Source organism: Hemitrygon akajei, chromosome 23, assembly GCF_048418815.1.
Source record: "Hemitrygon akajei chromosome 23, sHemAka1.3, whole genome shotgun sequence".
Lineage (NCBI taxonomy): Eukaryota > Metazoa > Chordata > Chondrichthyes > Myliobatiformes > Dasyatidae > Hemitrygon > Hemitrygon akajei.
The window spans coordinates 63,232,121-63,250,344 of NC_133146.1; the positions used below are offsets into that span (position 1 = coordinate 63,232,121).

At 40.2% G+C, this 18,224-nt stretch overlaps 1 protein-coding gene across 1 annotated transcript in view; it reads left to right on the plus strand.

The window, feature by feature from the left end:
* Window positions 1-18,224, plus strand: part of slc18a2 (solute carrier family 18 member 2) — a 76,003-nt gene that overhangs the window by 51,950 nt on the left and 5,829 nt on the right. Inside the window, exons 10-14 of the mRNA XM_073027846.1 lie at window positions 2,407-2,502; window positions 5,301-5,379; window positions 5,691-5,742; window positions 6,927-6,990; window positions 10,276-10,395. Coding sequence (XP_072883947.1) covers window positions 2,407-2,502; window positions 5,301-5,379; window positions 5,691-5,742; window positions 6,927-6,990; window positions 10,276-10,395 — 411 coding nt within the window. The remainder of the gene's footprint in view (window positions 1-2,406; window positions 2,503-5,300; window positions 5,380-5,690; window positions 5,743-6,926; window positions 6,991-10,275; window positions 10,396-18,224) is intronic.

Genomic DNA, 18,224 nt, shown 5'->3' on the forward strand with positions numbered 1-18,224 from the left:
CCATAAATCTGGTGAATGCAAATATTCTTTATCTATTTAGGAAGCATATGGGTGAACATTTCAATTGCCAAGGTGTTGGTAAATGGGATAAATGTGGATAAGTGCTTGCAAGGATGTGGTGGGCTTATTTACAGTATGTATAATATGACTTTTTAATCCTCTTTCTTCCCATCACTGGAACACCAGACAAGAACTGGGGAATTTCCTCTCTGGAACCACCTCTTCCCTTTCTTTCAGGTTGGCCAGCATCCAGTGGGAAATTGCCATTAGCCCAGATATGGGTTGACAAAAATCCCATTTTCCATTGAAATTCTGACCCTGAAGTTCAGGATCATTTTTATGCTTCAAATTAATCACAGATCAATAGAACAAGGAGGAGTTTCTGGATAGTTAAGAGTCAGTGGCAAGTTTTAAATATTCAGTGCAAATTTGGGGATGAACGACCAAATTTATTTTGTGGCAGACACCTTTGAACTTATGATTAGTGGTGTCCATTCTGTCTGAGGAGAACTGGAAACCTGTGCAGGAGAGTTTTCCACTAAAGAAAAGGAGTTTCACTGGGCCAGTTCCACTCTCTTGCCCTCAGACATCCAGATCTAGGTACAAACATGTGTCACAAACAAGGGTCTTCCTTAATTGCAGTGGATGACCATGACTTCTTCTGTACTCTCCATGTAGTGTTACAGAACTGGCTTCCTATCTGTTGGATCCCACTGCAGATTTTACCCACCCAGTCTGCCAGAGTTGGCTTAGCATGCTGCGACAGGCATGTCCCTACCTCACTGAGGTATTACCTGGTCTAAACCTCACCTGCTTTAGCCCGCCTGTTGAAGTGGTGTACCGGGTGTGGCCGCTACTGGAGTCACTGGTGAGAGCAGAGTGTCCAGTGGGGGCCAAAGGACACTCTGCCCCCGAATGGACACAACAAGCCCCTTCACCAGAGGTGATACCCCTAACCCTGTCTACCCCATACACACCCAAACTTATGACTGGTAGATTCTTAAAGCAGGAAGTTTGCTATTGCTTTGTGACAGGCATTACGAATGAGGGATTAGTCAAGAGCCACTTGGTCTAACCAGGTGAGATAGTCAGCAGTGTTCCAGAGGACTTCAATTGCAATTGTAACTTGGAGAGGATGGACACTGGAATTTACAGACCAAAAATTTCTCCCTAAATTAGAAAGGCTCCACTTTTGTCATCTTTCATGTCTCTTTTTCAATAAAATGTTGTTCCTTTTAAACTGCTGTGCATTTTTCTATAATAAAATTTGCTGCTTGTTAGTCTTCCCCATGAATGAAATGCATATTGGTTAAAAAAATAAACTAGTTGATCATGGAATTTCAAAGTTATGCGGGAAATCAGAATCTGGTTTATTTTCACTGGCATATGTCAGTGAATTTTTTTTGTTGCTGAAGTACAGTGCAAAGCATAAAAATTATTATAAGTGAAATAAATATGTAAATAAACAGTGCAAAAGGAGAACAGTGAGAAAGTTTTCATAGATTCATGAATCATTTAGAATTCTGATAGTAGAGAAGAAAGGTGCAGTGCCTCAAATGTTGAGTGTGGGCCTTCAGGCTCCTGTGCCTGCTCCCTGATGGTAGTAATGAGGAAGAGGATATCCTGTGTGGTGAGAGTCCTTAATGATAAAAATCCTCCAGTCATTAACCTGAGAGATTCACTGCCTCCCTCTCTACTGATACTTCCTGATCCACTTGAATTTCTTCCATTTTGTTTCTCATTACAATTACATGCTTCACTTTCCAAAGTTCAATTGCTGTGTATTTTGTGACGTAAAGATATGAATATTGCCTTGATACAAAATCTAATTTAACATGGGCCCAGATGGCTTGCTGTATAAATATCAGACTCTTGACATTAACATTTAAGGTAGTCTTGTCACTTGGTAACTACGAATCTTAGGACAGTAGGATATAAATGCAGCCAACTTTCCTGTAGGTTGGACATGGTATTCATGTGAGACTAAGATGAGGTGTTCTCACACCTTACAAAAGTAATAATTTTTGAATGGTTTTAGGTGTGCCTCAAAGGTTAGTCTATCATCTGGCTTGATGCAATAATGGATAACATCTTGGCAAACAGTAATGCAAATATAGATGTGTTCAGTTTTTGATTAAACCTGTTGAAAATTGAACAGACTTGTTTACATAAGTGGTTTAACCTTTTAATAATAAATATTAAAATGTGAAAAAATAGAAATATTTTGTATGATTACTCACACAACTGGATTTTATTTTGTATTTTCTTTCTTAGAATAACTTAAGATAAAGTATGTATTTCTCTCGAAAGTCCTTCTGAATTAACGTCATTTTATTGACTTCTCTTGGCAATGCATGAGAATGAATAACTGGTGGGCATCATTAATCACTTGTTTCTGTTACTAAGGAGCCATATGCTTTGCAAACATGGGCATTGCCATGTTGGAACCAGCCTTGCCTATTTGGATGATGGAGACCATGTGTTCAGCGAAATGGCAATTGGGTAAATATAAACTTGTACCACTTTTTGTTTGAAATCCTTGTTAATCACCAGGGAAGACCATGGAAGAATTCCCCTAGACATCATAAATGAATGCTGGCTCGAAGGGCCGAATGGCCTACTCCTGCTGCTATTGTCTAATACATTGTGATTGCTTCCCCATGACTGATTACTAAGGTCTTATGAATCTGCTGAAGGAGTTGGTTTCCAGTCTCACTTACCTTTCTTGAAATACCTTTTGCACCATCACATCAAACATCATGGGCAATTTTTTTCTAATTCTCCATTAGTTCCAAACTCAAATGTACAACACGGTTTACCTGCTGCACATCTTACTGTTAAATTTGAGTATGAGTTGCCTTTAAAGGAGTTGAATACTTGTTATGTCTGAGGTACACTGGTCTTTCGAGTGATTAGTTTATTGTTCGATACACTCACTGGCCACTTTATTAGGTACAGGACTGCTCTCCTCTGCTGACACCCATCCACTCCAAGGTCAGAATCTGAATCAGAATCAGGTTTAGTATCATCAACATATGCTGAGAAATTCGTTAACTTTACAGCAGCAGTACAAAGAAATGCACAATAGAGAAAAATGAGTTACAGTAGGTATATTAAATTGTGTATATTAAATCGTTAAGTTAAAATAAGTAGTGCAATAAAAACAAAAGTAGAAAGTAGTGAGGTAGTGTTCATAGGTTGAATGTTCATTTAGAAATCGGATGGCAGAGAGGAAGGAGCTGTTCCCGAATTATAGAGTGTGTGCCTTCAGGCTTCTGTACCTCCTTCCCAATGGTAATAATGAGAAGAGGGCATGTCCTTGGTGGTGGGAATCCTTAATGAAGGATGCACCTCTCCTTGAATATGTTTTGGATACTATGGAGGCCAGTACCATGATGGAGCTGACTAATATTACAAGTTCTGGAACCAACTTCAATCTTGTGCCGTAAACACCGCCGCCCCCCCCCCCGCCATACCAGATGCAGCCAGTCAGAATGATCTCCACCCAACACACACAAAATGCTGGAGGAACTCAGCAGGTCAGGCAGCTTCTATGGAAAAGAGTACAGTTGATGTTTCGGGGTGAAACCCTTCGGCAGGACTGGAGAACAAAAGATAAGGGGTAGATTTAAAGGGTGGAGGGGAGGGCAGAGGGAAATACAAGGTGGTAGGTGAAACTGGGAGGGACAAGGATAAAGTAAAGAGCTGGGAAGTTGATTGGTGAAAGAGATACAAGACTGGAATAGGTGGAACCTGCTAGGAGAAGACAAAATGGGTGTGGGGAATGGTGAAGGGGGGTGGGGGTCATTACCGGAAGTTTGAGAAATCAATGTTCATGCCATCAGGTTGGAGGCTACCCTGCCAGATATACAGGAGACCACACGGGGAGCACTGAACACAGTATACGCTCCCAACAGACTCACAGGTGAAGTGTCACCTCACCTGGAAGGACTGTTTGGGGCTCTAAATGCTCTCCACAAAGTTAGAAGTTTTCAACTGTTTTAGTTGACAAGCCAAATCTCCTCAAACTTCTAAAAAAATATAGGTTCAACATGTTGTGCATTCAGAGATGCTCCTCTCCACACCACTTTTGTAATATATGGTTATTTGAGTTACTGTTGCCTTCCTCTCAGTCTGGCCATTCTCCTCTGAATTCTCTTATTTGCAAAAAGGTGTTTTTGCCCACAGAGCTGCCACTTACTGGATGATTTTTTTGCACCATTCTCTGTAAACTCAAGAAACTGCTGTGTGTGAAAATCCCAGGAGATCAGCAAGTTCAGAGATACTCAAACCACCCATTAGGCACCAACAATCATTCCACGGTCAAAGTCACTTAGATCACATTTCTTCCCCATTCTGATGTTTGGTCTGAACAACAACTGAACCTCTTGACCATGTCTGCAAGCGTTTGTGAACTGAATTGCAGCCACATGATTGGCTGATCAGATATTTGCATTCATGAGCAATGTACTGGTGTACCTAATAAGGAAGCCATTGAGTGTAGTTGAAGTGCAGTGACGTTCCTTTGTTGGTGGAGGAAGCAACACCAGTTGCAACAGTAAGTACAATGATGGGCACAGAACAGCAGAAAGGTACGATTGCAGTGCACAAAATACTGAAGTGACAATAGCTGACTAACTGAGAGCATGAGAACATGGCAGCATGTGGGTGAGGGTATGTGAAAGAGGTGATTCATTCAGCAGCCACACACATAAAGTGCTGGAGGGACTCAGCAGGTCAGGTAACGTCCGTGAAAAGAAATCAAAAGTCAATGTTTTGGGCCAAGACCCTTCATCAGGACTGGAAAGGAGAGGGTGAGAAACCAGCTTGTGCCTGTGGCTTTAAAGTCAGATTGCAGTGGGAAGAAAATTTTTTAAGTCTGGACATCATGCGCTTTCAAGTTCCTGTACTGTCTCCCAGAAAGTAGAAGAGAAAGGGAATGGTCAGGCTGATGATACACAAAAGAAAAATACTAATGACCAAATTTTAAATGTTTATTGGTTAACCATAACAAATACTTAGTGAATATTGTATGAATTGTGTTCGGTAAACAACACATTTCCAGAAGGCATTACCAAATAAAAGCAACAGTTTAAAAGTAAAGACTAGTTTCAAAACTGACGCAATACCGATATTATCTTTGAACGGCTGTTATTCCAGTTCAACAGGAAATGAGAACTGTTCATTCATATGGGCAGCATTTTATTACCCTTCCAGTTATCAATACCTCCTGCTGGCAGTCAGTGATTTCATTACGTCTGAGTGACATTAATACTGATAAGCTATGTTTTGATTTGCAGGCATTGCTTTTGTTCCAGCAAGTGTCTCATATATAATTGGAACTAACATCTTTGGTGTCCTTGCGCACAGAATGGGCAGGTAGGAAATGATCTTGTGAACCGCTTATCAAACATGGCTCTCAAAATCTATGCAATGGAGTCTGACGAGTTTAATAATGCAACAGATTGATAGATATCCAGAGATTCAAATCTTCAACTAAGTTGGATGTTTACTTGCTGAGGAAATGAACTCATATGGGCTTATTTGATAAAAGTAAATATATAGGTTTAGCAACCAGACAAAAACATTTCTCAGCCACTTGCCATATTAAGGATGTTGCAAGCTCCTTGAAACAAAGTGATGAGCATTGTCTGTAAATCCTGTTCTGATCAGATCCAATTTCTTCTCAGGTGGTTGTGTTCTCTCCTGGGAATGATAATCGTTGGAATAAGCATTGTTTGTGTAAGTTTAGCAACAATAATAAGATCACCAACTACCTCGAGGCTAAGTAATCTCATTTAAGGTCTATTTTAGACGTCCTGTAATGAAATGTGACATGTTTATTTCCTGAAATATATTAATGCTTTCAAATTAAACTAACCTTCTCCAGTCCATTTACAGATATGTTAAGTACTTATTTGTGAAAGTGGTTCATGATTTAAAATTTTCGCAGCTAAGGCATAATTTCTTTGTTTTAACAGTAATAAGTGTTGGCTGTTTTACCTGTATGTCCCGACTTCTTATAATTTATGGAACAGAGAAAAGGACATTTTCTCTGAGAGCCACCATAGACTTGATGGGCTCAATATACCATTCCCTCGATTATTTCCTTCAATCAATGGGCTAACCCTGTATACACCATTCCCTCGATTATTTGCTTCAATCATTGGGCCAACCCTACCTACACCATTCTCTCAATAATTTCTTTATACTGTAATGATTCTCTCTTGTGCTCATCAGCTCCATCCTAGGGGTAGTGTTACCCAGCAACCTTTGGGATATGGGAGGAAAGTCTTTGGTCACAGAAAGAGCATGCAGTACCCATAGACAGATTGGAGCTTGGGATCAAACCAGGATCAATGGAGCTATGAGACACAGCGTTATCCATTGAACCACTGTTGTATTCGCTTGGAAGGAAAATATTTTCAATATAATTTGACTAGAATCCATTCTATAACCACGTGTATTAAATCTGGGCAACGATTATTTTTTAGGAGATTCATAAACATTTTCAATTCCAAAATTGCTATTGCCCTCATTAATGAACAAAAACCTGACATTTGACAGACTTTCTTTGCCCATAATCCATTGCTGAGCAAAGTCATCCACCTGCTAACACTGAGAAGTTATTCCTGGCATCTTAAGTGTTCAACATTTTCCCATCAAAAGTTGGAAAAGCAAAATATTAATAGTTGTTGACTTTGTACACAGAATTGATTCTCACTGTTATTAAAATGTTCATATTGCAGTTAGGACCCTAAACTAGCAAGAAGTACAAACCCATCTTCCGCTGATAAATCAAAGAATGGATGTTTACAATTCTGAAATTGTTACTGACACTGAACAGAAGCAGTTTCAGAAGAAATTAGGAACTAAGAGAAAATGTTTTGTTTTCGAGATAAATAACACCTCTGTTTCATTAACAGGTGCCGTTTGCCAAAAATATTTATGGACTTATTGTACCAAACTTTGGAGTTGGTTTTGCCATAGGTGAGAAGTACTGTAGGTTCTTTGCAAGACAATCTTTTCTTAACTGAAGGTTTAACTGAAATGCTTGAAACTCTATCGTATAAGACAGGATATTGTCTAGTTTAAGTTCAGCCTCAATCATGACTAGCTCAGCATAAATTAAATAACTCCTGTATGTTATCCTGAGGTTCAGATGTACTGAAATGTACAGGTTGGGTTGTTGTCCGGAATCCACATCAAACAAAGAGATAAAAACTTTACCATTAGATCTTACCTGTGATATTTAAGAAACTAGAAAATATGGTTTATCTATGAAACAGAATTCACAAATCAGGTTATAGCTTTTTCCCCATTCACAAAAATACTTATCATATAATATCATATTAACATTTTAGACTATAGTGCTGTGACATGACCCACCCAGCCAACACACTTTTTGTCCCTCTTCCCTCCGGGAGAAGGTTCAGGAGCTTGAAGATTCATACGGCCAGACTTGGGAACAGCTTCTTTCCAACTGTGATAAGACTGCTGAACGGATCCTGACCCGGATCTGGGCCGTACCTTCCAAATATCTGGACCTGTCTCTCGGTTTTTTTTTGCACTACCTTACTTTCCCTTTTCTATTTTTTATTTGTGATTTATAATTTAATTTTTTGTAATATTTACTATTGATTTGTACTCCAGGGAGCACGAAGTGCAGAATCAAATATCGCTGTGATGATTGTATGCTCTAGTATCAATTGTTTGGTGACAATAAAGTAATAAAGTAAAGCGATAAGGGCATGAAACATTAAGAAAGACAAGCAATGTTTATGCAGGAAAACAAAAAACATTGATTCTCCACCTCATTCAGGAGTTCCCATGGACTCCTAAAGTTCAGCGAGGGGTCCATGAACCTCCAGGTTGAGAACCCTATTTAAAACATTGCCTTACCTTGTCCCTATTTCAGCAGATTTAGTGTCCAGTCTTGTTCTTCCCTAGGTCAGTGAAATAGTCAAATAACAAATTTTAGAGAATTGTGGTTAGATCATTATGAGTTGTGTTAAACCACATAGATTGTACCATCTGGACAATTAAAAATAGCTTCAATCATTTACTAATATTCTAGAAGATTAATTGTTATTTTAACTTTTTCATTTTATGCACTTGAATATTAGCCACATTTTAAGACCATAAGACTATGAGATATTGGAGCAGAACTAGGCCATTCGGCCCACTGAATCTGTTCTGCCATTTCATCGTGGCTGATTCATTTTCCCTCTCAGCCTCATTTGCATACTATCTCTCTATATCTCTTCATGCCCTGACAAATCAAGAATCTATCAACCTCTGCCTTTCAAAAATCATTAGATTCTGTAATGGTATTGGAAGAGTCACTCTTGAAGAAGGGAGAGGAGCAGAAGAAGGTAAATTATAGGCCAGTTAGTCTGATTACAGTAATTCGCAAGATGTTGGCGTCGATTATTAAGGACAAGGTCTCAGTGTAATTGGAGACACATGATAAAACAGGCCACAGTCAGAATGGTTTCCACAAAGGAAAGCCTTGCCTGACAAATCTGTTGGAATTCTTTTAAGAAATAACAAACAGGATAGACAAATGAGAATCACCTGATATTGTGTACCTGGATTTTCAGAAGGCCTTTGACAAGGTGCCACACATGAGGCGGCTTAACAAACTATGAGCCCATGGTATTTCAGGAAAGATACTAGCATGGATAAAGCAGTGGCTGATCAGCATGAGGCAAAGAGTGGGAATAAAGGGAGCCTCTCTGGGTGGCTGTTGGTGACTAATGGTGTTCCACAGGGGTCTGTGTTAGGGCTGGTTCTTTTTATGTTATATGTCAATGATTTGGATGATGGAATTGATATTTTTGTTGCAACGTTTGCAGATGATATGAAGATAAGTGGAGGGGCAATTAGTTTTGAGAAAGTAGAGAGACTACAGAAGGATTTAGACAGATTAGGAGAATGGGCAAAGAAATGACAGATGGAAGTAAGTGTCTGTGCACTTTGGTAGAAGAAATGAAAGGGTTGACTATTTTCTCAATGGAGAGAAAATACAAAATAAAAACAGAGGTGCAAAGGGACTTTGGAGTCCTTGTGCAGAATTCCCTAAAGATTAATTTGCAGGTTGAGTCTGTGATGAGGGAGGCAGAGTGGCTAAATATTGTTAACATCCATTCTAAGAGGACAAAGATATAATGTTGAAAGTTTATAAAGCACTGGTGAGGCCTCACTTGGAGTATTGTGAACAGCTTTGGGCTCCTTATCTTAGAAAGGATGTGCTGAAACTAGAGAGGGTGCAAAGGAGATTCACATTGCATCTTTGCTTTTATATTCCAATCCTCTTAAAATGAATGCTAACATCACATTTGCCTTTCTCACCACCAACTCAATCTGCAAATTAACCTTGAGGGAATCCTGCACAAGGACTCCCAAATCCCTTTGCACCTCAGTTTTTTTGTATTTTCTCTCCATTTACAGAATAGTCAACCCTTTTGTTTCTTCTACCAAAGTGGATGACCATACACTTCCTGACACTGTATTTCATCTGTCACTTTGCCCATTCTCCTAATCTGTCTAAGTCCCTCTGTAGCCTCTCTAATTCTTCAAATCTACCTTCCCCCTTAAACATTTTGCCTTTCACCCTTAACCCATGAACTCTAGATGTAATCTTACTCATCCTCAGTGTAAAAAGCCGGTTTGCATTTATCCTATCTATACCCCTCTTTGTACCCCTGACCCATGCAAACCACAATGTTTATGTGTATTAATCAGATTTGCCCAGAGGCCAATACCCCTCTATGCCTTTCTCATCTAAATACAGCTCCAAATGCTTTTTAACATTTTTCTGCATCTATGTTAATGGGGCAATATTTCAAATTCCTCTGCCCTTTTAAATAAGTCTATTGATTAATAGGCTGGCGGGTGGAGATACATCTTGGGCAAGGTTAACCCCTAAGCAGGGTCACATGAAGCCATGGGAGCAGGTGGTGGATGGTTGTACAAGCAGCTGGTGCATATTACACCCTGGTTATGTGACATCAGGCAGACCATCTCTGAGGGGTATTAATAATGGCTGGGGTCACCTGTCTTGTAAGGACACAGCCCAGAAGAAGGCAATGGCAAGCCAGTTCTGCAGAAAAATTTGCCAAGAACTATCATGGTCATAGGTAGACCATGATCGCTTACGTCTTACAAAACGGCACATAATAAGGAACAATATTGAAACATACATAGGGTATTAAAGGGTAGCTTGCTCTTCCTGAATTGTCATCCCTAAATCAATGTTCTAATTCTTTTTAGGAATGGTGGATTCCTCAATGATGCCAATTATGGGTTACTTAGTGGACCTCCGTCATGTCTCTGTATACGGAAGTGTTTATGCAATTGCAGATATTGCATTTTGCATGGGATTTGCATTAGGTACGTTTACAGCACTCTGCAACATATCACAAGATTGTACGTGTTAGAACTTGTGTGGAAGAGGAACCTGGTCGAACAGTATCAATGGAAATAATTTGGCCTTGATGCAGGGTTTCAAACCGAAATGGCGATGTTCTTTTCCTCAACAGATATTGCCTATAGTGTGCTGCAACACACACAAAATGCTGGAGAACTCAGCCGATCAGGCAGCACCTTTGAAAATCAATAAAGAGTCAATGTTTTGGGCCAAGACCCTTCTTCAGGACTGGAAAGGCAGGGGGAAAGTACCCAATTAAAAAGCTGTAGAGAAGGTAAGGAGGACAAGCTAGAAGGTGATGGGTGAAGCCAGGTGAGTGGCAAAGGTCATGGGTTGGAGAGGGAGGAATTTGTTAGGAGAGGAGAGTGGACCATAGGAGAAAGGGAAGAAGGAGGGCACCAGGGGGAAGTGATAGGCAGGTGAGGAGAAGAGGTAAGAAGTGGGGAATAGAACAGGGAAGAGGGAGGGGTAAAGAACAAAAAATTACCAGAAGAAATCAATTTTCATGCCATCAGGTTGGAGACTAGGCAGCTGGAATACAAGGTGTTGCTCCTCCACCCTGAGAGTGGCCACATCTTGATACAAGAGGAGGCTATGGACCAACATGTTGAAATGGGAATGGGGATGCCCATAAGGTAATTTGTTGCTCCAGATTCCAGCATCTGCAGATTCTTGAATTGGAGACTCCACTTGGAAGAAAGTTTGCAAATGTTTCACACCGCCAGTGAATATGCATTGGCTCCAGATTTATTTTTTTTGCAGTTGCATCAAATAACACACCCAGAACAATTTAGCATCTTTAGTGTATTGATTTCATCTCATTAGGATTTCATTGTATCTGTGATGAGCTTTTGTATCATCAAAGGAGGAAACAGCTGGCTGATCAGCCTTTAAAATAAAAGGAATCTTGCAGAAGGCAGAGCACAAAGTATAAAACCTGGATTTTAATTAATCATATTAAAGAAAGCATGCGAATAAAACTACTAGCAATGTTGAAAATTGTTCTTAAGTTCATACTCCTACAAAGTTCACTTTGCAGGGCATTTATTTATGGAGATACAGTGCGGAGTAGGCCCTTCTAGCCCTTCGAACCCCACTGCCCAGCAATCACCTGATTTAACCCTAGCCTAATTATGGGACAATTTACAATGATGAATTAACCTACCAACCAGTACATTTTTGAGCTCTGGGAGGAAACCAGAGCACCCGGAGGAATGCCATGCATTTAATGCGGAGGATGTTTAGACTTCTTACAGATGATGTCAGAAATGAACTCCAAACTCTGTTTCCCCAAGCTGGAATAGTGTCACAATAAGCATTGTTTGAGGGGATGCTAGCAAATACTGAAGCTCAGTGAATTGTTAATAATTTGGTTAATCTTGGTCAAATAAATGCTTAGTAGTGCTGACCTGAACCATCGATAATTCCTTCCCCCCTCCCCACAGATGCCGCTTGACCCACTGAGTTCTTCCGGCAGCCTTCATGTCCAGACTCAGAATCTGCTGTCTCATGTCGTCCATATTTATTGTAGTGAGTAAAAAGTTCACATATCATGGAACTGATGGCAATGATAGGACTCATTAGTTTCTCTGTATCAGTGCTGAATCTGCTGTCAATTTTAGATAAGATCGAGGCAGGAAAGTTGTTTCCAGCAGTGGTGAGACTAGAACTAGGGGTCATAGCTCAGGATTCGGGTGAGTAGATTTAGGACAGAGATCAGTAGGAACTGCTTTTCCCAGAGAATCTGTGAACCTGTGAAATTCTCTGCCCAATGAAGCAGTGGAGGCTACCTCAGTAAATATATTAAAGACAAGGTCGGATAGATTTTTGCATAGTAGGGGGATTAAGGGTTGTGGGGAAAAGGCAGGTAGATGGAGATCAGCCATGATCTTATTGAATGGCAGAGCAGGCTTCACGGGCCAGATGGCCGACTCCTGATCCTATTTCTTATGTTTGCATCAAAATGATCAAAGGAACTATCACTACAAATTCTGGCCAACGTTAATTAAATACCAAAGGCTTCTGATGAAAGCAATTAACCTCCAGCATTTTCAAATATTAAATGTCCTAGTTGATAATAGATTCAACACAAGACGTTCAGTCAGTTCAAAGAGTAGCTGGCAAAACAAAAAGTTATAATATCAGTCAAATACAAATCTAGGTCTATTATTGGCTCTGAGTTAAGTACCTGAGTATTGCATTGTATCCTCCTCATGGATGCTCGAGAAAAGGATCACAGCGTTAGAAACAGTATGGAGATGTCCAGTCAGGCTGATTGTATTTATCGATTACTTGTTCCAGTGGGAAACTTAAGCCTGAGTCTTCAGCTTTCCCGAGGGCTGTTGTGCAGCTGAATAACGCTGCATCCCAGTGGACCAGTAGCCTTTGAGTGTTCTGGACTATCAAAGTCATTTGTTATGGGTTAGTATGGGAATTTTGTTTTAAATTACCATAAGCTGTACCATGTGCATTGTAAATATTTGTTTTGTATGGACTGCAGTAGCATCACAATCTCGTTGTCTTGAGCAATGGGAATAAAGTTCTATTCCATTCAAGCAGAAAAGGAAAAGAACACGGGTGGAATGTGGAGTACTAACTCAGCGGTTAGTGCGACACTATTACAGCTCGGGGCATCGGAGGTCGGAGTTCAAGCCCGGCATCCTCTGTAAGGAGCTTGTGAGTCCTCCCCGTGGAATGTGCCCTCCAGTTTCCTCTCACAGCCCAAGGGCGAACCACTGGGTAGCTGGTACTACAAATTATCCCATGGTTAGGTTAGGGTTAAGTCAGGGGTTGCTGGATCAAAGGGCTGGAATGGCCTGTTTCATGTTGTATCTTCAAATAAATAAATAAGTGGTGATGTGGACATAAACAGTGTGAAGCGAAGTCGGGGCTGACGGTAGGAAAGACATTGTCAGTCACCTCAGCTTCTGCTATTGCTTGAAGTTGTTTAATGCTCCATTTTCTTCCTGCTCCACCAGTGTGTCCAGATACATTTGATCATACAAATTACTTGCCCCAGGAAACTGCAGTGATAGCAGCCAGGCAGATTTAACACCACTTGTGAATGTCTCAGACATAACTATCAGCAGGTGACAGAACTAGGCCTCCATTTTACCTGCAAGTGGTGTAATTTTCTGCCTTTCATCTTTGCTTTTATTTTGTAAAGTGCAGCATCGAGCACTCTTCCATTTGTTAGGAGATCAATTTTTTAAAGTGATGACTCTCACTTCCAAAACATTGCAAATAAATCAGGTTCATAATTTGAAGGAGTATAGTGCATACTTAGTTTGAGGACATGAAGTGTCTTATTAGAATAAAACTGTACATTACAATGCTGTAGATAACATATAAGTCTGCCATACAGATGGTTTCTGTCAAACTGAGAAGAGTGGGTTTCTATCTATTTATTTAATTAGAGATAGAGCACAGAAAAGGCCCTCCCAGCCCTTCGAGTTGCACCACCCAGCAACACCTGACTTAGCCCGAGCCTAATCAAGGTACAATTTAAAATGACCAATAACCTACTAACTGGTATGTTTTTCAACTGTGGGTGGAAACCAGAGCACCTGGAGAAAACCCATGAATTCTATAGAGAGAACGTACAGACTCTTTACAGATGTCGTTGGAATTGAACTCTTGAATGCGGTGCTCATTTCTAACTAACAATTCGAATTGCTATCAAAGTAATCCCATTGACATGCCTAACTTTACTTTGGTCATTAAAATAATATATTCCAAGTCTTATTCATACTTCCTAATAAACAAACTCCTACATTTCACACAATTTTATCTTCAGTGCCATTAAGGAATCTCTGTCAAAGCTGCCAAATGCTGTTGGAGGACTACTCTGCCAAATTAAGTGTCACGGTAGAGAGATTTCTACACAAAATATCGATTGTTTGGGAATCTGTGAGAGGTAGCTTTTGAAAATGGAAGGTGTTAAGGGCAGAGATGAGAAGAACTTAGTGTGAACAACAGTGTAGTGCAGGCAGGAGAAAGAAAAATTGTCAGGTTTCACAATGCAATTAGCATAAGGTTACAGTTTGATAAATGGCCTATACAATTGTGCCTCTCCTTTTTCTTTGTGTAGGTCCATTATTTTCCAACAAGGCGACAAAAACTCTCTTAAAAAGTTAATAACTATTTCAAATCAGTAATTGAACACCCCCGCCCCCACCATTGAGCTTATCTACATGGAACTTTGTCACAGGAAATCAGCATCCATCGTCAGCGACCTCGCCCCAGCCCCCACCACATAGGACATGTTCTCTTCTCACTGCTGCTATCAGGAAAAGGGTACAGGAGCCTCCAGACTCACACCACCAGGTTCAGGAACAGTTATTTCCCCTCAACAATCTGGCTCTTAAACCAAAGGGGATAACTTCACTTAAAATCACTTGCCTGCCACTGTCCACAACCAGTGGACTCACTTTCAAGGACTCTTCTTCTCATATTCTCGATATTTATTGCTTATTTATGTGTTATTCTTATTTCTTTCATTTTGTATTTGCATAAATTGTGTCTTTTGCACCCTGGTTGATCCCCAAGTTGGTGCGGTCTTTCATTGATTCTGATATGGTGATTATTGAGTATGCCTGCAGGAAAATGAATCTCAGGGTTGCATATATACTTTGATAACACATTTATTTACTTTGAACTTTAATAAACTACAATCAGTTAATAATGGAACATCAAGAATTCTTCCCCCAATAATATTTAAGATCATACAGTGGCTTATAACCATATAACAATTACAGCACAGAAACAGGCCATCTCGGTCCTTCTAGTCCGTGCCGAATGCTTACTCTAACCTAGTCCCACTGGCCCGCACTCAGCCCATAACCCTCCATTCCTTTCCTGTCCATATACCTATCCAATTTTACTTTAAATGACAATACCGAACCTGCCTCTACCATTTCTACTGGTAGCTCATCCCACACAGCTACCACTCTCTGAGTAAAGAAATTCCCCCTCATGTTACCCTTAAACTTTTGCCCCTTAAGTCTCAACTCATGTCCTCTTGTTTGAATCTCCCCTACTCTCAATGGAAAAAGCCTATCCACATCAACTTTATCTATCCCCCTCATAATTTTAAATACCTCTATCAAGTCCCCCCTCAACCTTCTATTCTCCAAAGAATAAAGACCTAACTTGTTCAATCTTTCCTTGTAACTTAGGTGCTGAAACCCAGGTAACATTCTAGTAAATATTCTCCGTACTCTCTCTTTTTTGTTGACATCTTTCCTATAATTCGGTGACCAGAACTGTACACAATACTCCAAATTTGGTCTTACCAATGCCTTGTACAATTTTAACATTACATCCCAACTCCTATACTCAATGCTCTGATTTATAAAGGCCAGCATACCAAAAGCTTTCTTCACCACCCTATCCACATGAGATTCCACCTTCAGGGAACTATGCACCATTATTCCTAGATCACTCTGTTCTACTGCATTCTTCAATGCCCTACCATTTACCATGTATGTCCTATTTGGATTATTCCTACCAAAATGTAGCACCTCACACTTATCAGCATTAAACTCCATCTGCCATCATTCAGCCCACTCTTCTAACTGGCCTAAATCTCTCTGCAAGCTTTGAAAACCTACTTCATTATCCACAATGCCACCTACCTTAGTATCATCTGCATACTTACTAATCCAATTTACCACCTCAACATCCAGATCATTAATGTATATGACAAACAACATTGGACCCAGTACAGATCCCTGGGGCACACCATTAGTCACCGGCCTCCAACCTGACAAACAGTTATCCAACACTACTCTCTGGCACCTCCTATCCAGCCACTGTTGAGTCCATTTTACTACTTCAATATTAATACCTAATGATTGAACCTTCCTAACTAACCTTCCTTGCGGAACCTTGTCAAAGGCCTTACTGAAATCCATATAGACAACATCCACTGCTTTACCCTCGTCAACTTTCCTCATAACCTCTTCAAAAAATCCAATAAGATTTTTCAAACATGACCTTCCACTTACAAATCCATGTTGACTGCTCCTAATCAGACACTGTCTATCCAGAAAATTATATATACCAACTTATTGTAAATAAAAGCAGACAAACATTTGTGTGAAAAAAATGCAGATTATAGAACAGGCAAATGGTCATGAATCTTGGCTCCAGTGTCGAGACCAGAGGATCAAATGGGACTGACTGCTTCACAGGAAGCCAATGGTCATAATTACTGAGAAAGTGTCTGCTACTTCTTGAGTGCTGGAAATAAGAGAACCCTGACAGAATTCCTCTGAGGAAGTTTGGGAACTTCCTCATTCTCAGTAAATGAGCTCTATTAGAGAAATTGAAAATGACAGAGGAAATTTCAAGAGTTATGTTTTACGTGATTACCAACTGTGTGCACAATGTGAGCTGCTGATTTTATTCATGTGATTTAAGACTCTGAACGCGGGACTACAACCCTCGAGAAAGGTAAGTGTAATCAGGCTTGTAGGATAAATAGCAGAGCATGACTGACTCAAGCGATTCTGCAGATGCTAGAACTCTCGAGCAGCACACACAAAAACGCTGGAGGAAGTCAGAAAGTCAAGGAGCATCTACGGACGGGTTATAAATAGTCAACATTTCAGGCCGAGGCCCTTCATCAAAACTGGAAAGGAACGGAGTGGAAGTGAACCAGTTACAGCTGAAGAATGACAGCCCCTGACATTGACGTGGTCATCTGTAAGTCTTCATGCTACAAAATAATCATTTTCCACATGGTTCTCTCTCCAAGCAGTGATTTTTCAGACACCAATCTAGTAAACCTTCCTTAAATTGCTTATAAACTATTACCATCTTTCCTTAAGTAGACCAATACCTGTGAGTCTGATACGGTTTCACAAATGTCCTGTATAGCAGAAGCAATGAATCTGTAATCCCCAAGCAAAGAACTGTAGCATTCTGTTCCCTTTATTCATTCCTTTTATATCCTGGACACGACCCTTTTGTGACCCCATGCTCTAGATCATGCTGCATCTCAGAGTTCTGGAATCTCTCACCTTTTCGATGATATTCTTCAAGTTTCATGATTGTTTAATGTCATTTTCTGCACAAAAAAGATAAACAACACAATAATAACAAAACACAATAAATATATGTAAATACATAAGATAGCTTATAGATATAGATTGATTGTATGTCCATGAAGTGACGCTATGCACAGAGGTGTCTGAACACAGCAAATGATAAGGTAGTGCTGGTGGGTGGAGGTGTTGGGAAAGTAACTGTTTTTGAGTCTGCTGGTCCTGGTGTGGATGTTACATAGTCTCCACCCTGATGGGAGTGGGACAAAGGGTCCATGAGCAGGGTGGGTGGGGTCCTTCATTGCTGGCCCAATTCTGGTACCTTTCTGTATATATGGCTTTAATGGCAGGTAGGCTGGTGCCGGTGATGTGTTGGGCAGTTTTGACTACCTGTTGTAGAGCCCTCTTGTCTGCCAAAGTGCAGTTCTGAACCATGCAGCTTGTTATGATGCTCTCTACTGTACATCTGAAGGTTTCTGATTTTCACACTTCCTGCTTCATTTACCATATCTTCGCTCACTCCATTTATCATCAGTGAATCCTTTCTAGCTTCCTTATGTCCTCTTCACAACGTACTTTCCTACCTCGGACCTTCCTCAAAAGATATTTTAAGAATCATTATTTTAATGATTGGTACAATATCGAATTTAACCTAGATACAAATAGAAACATACAAACATAGAAAACCTACAGCACAATACAGGCCCTTCGGCCCACAAAGTTGTGTTGAACATGTCCCTACC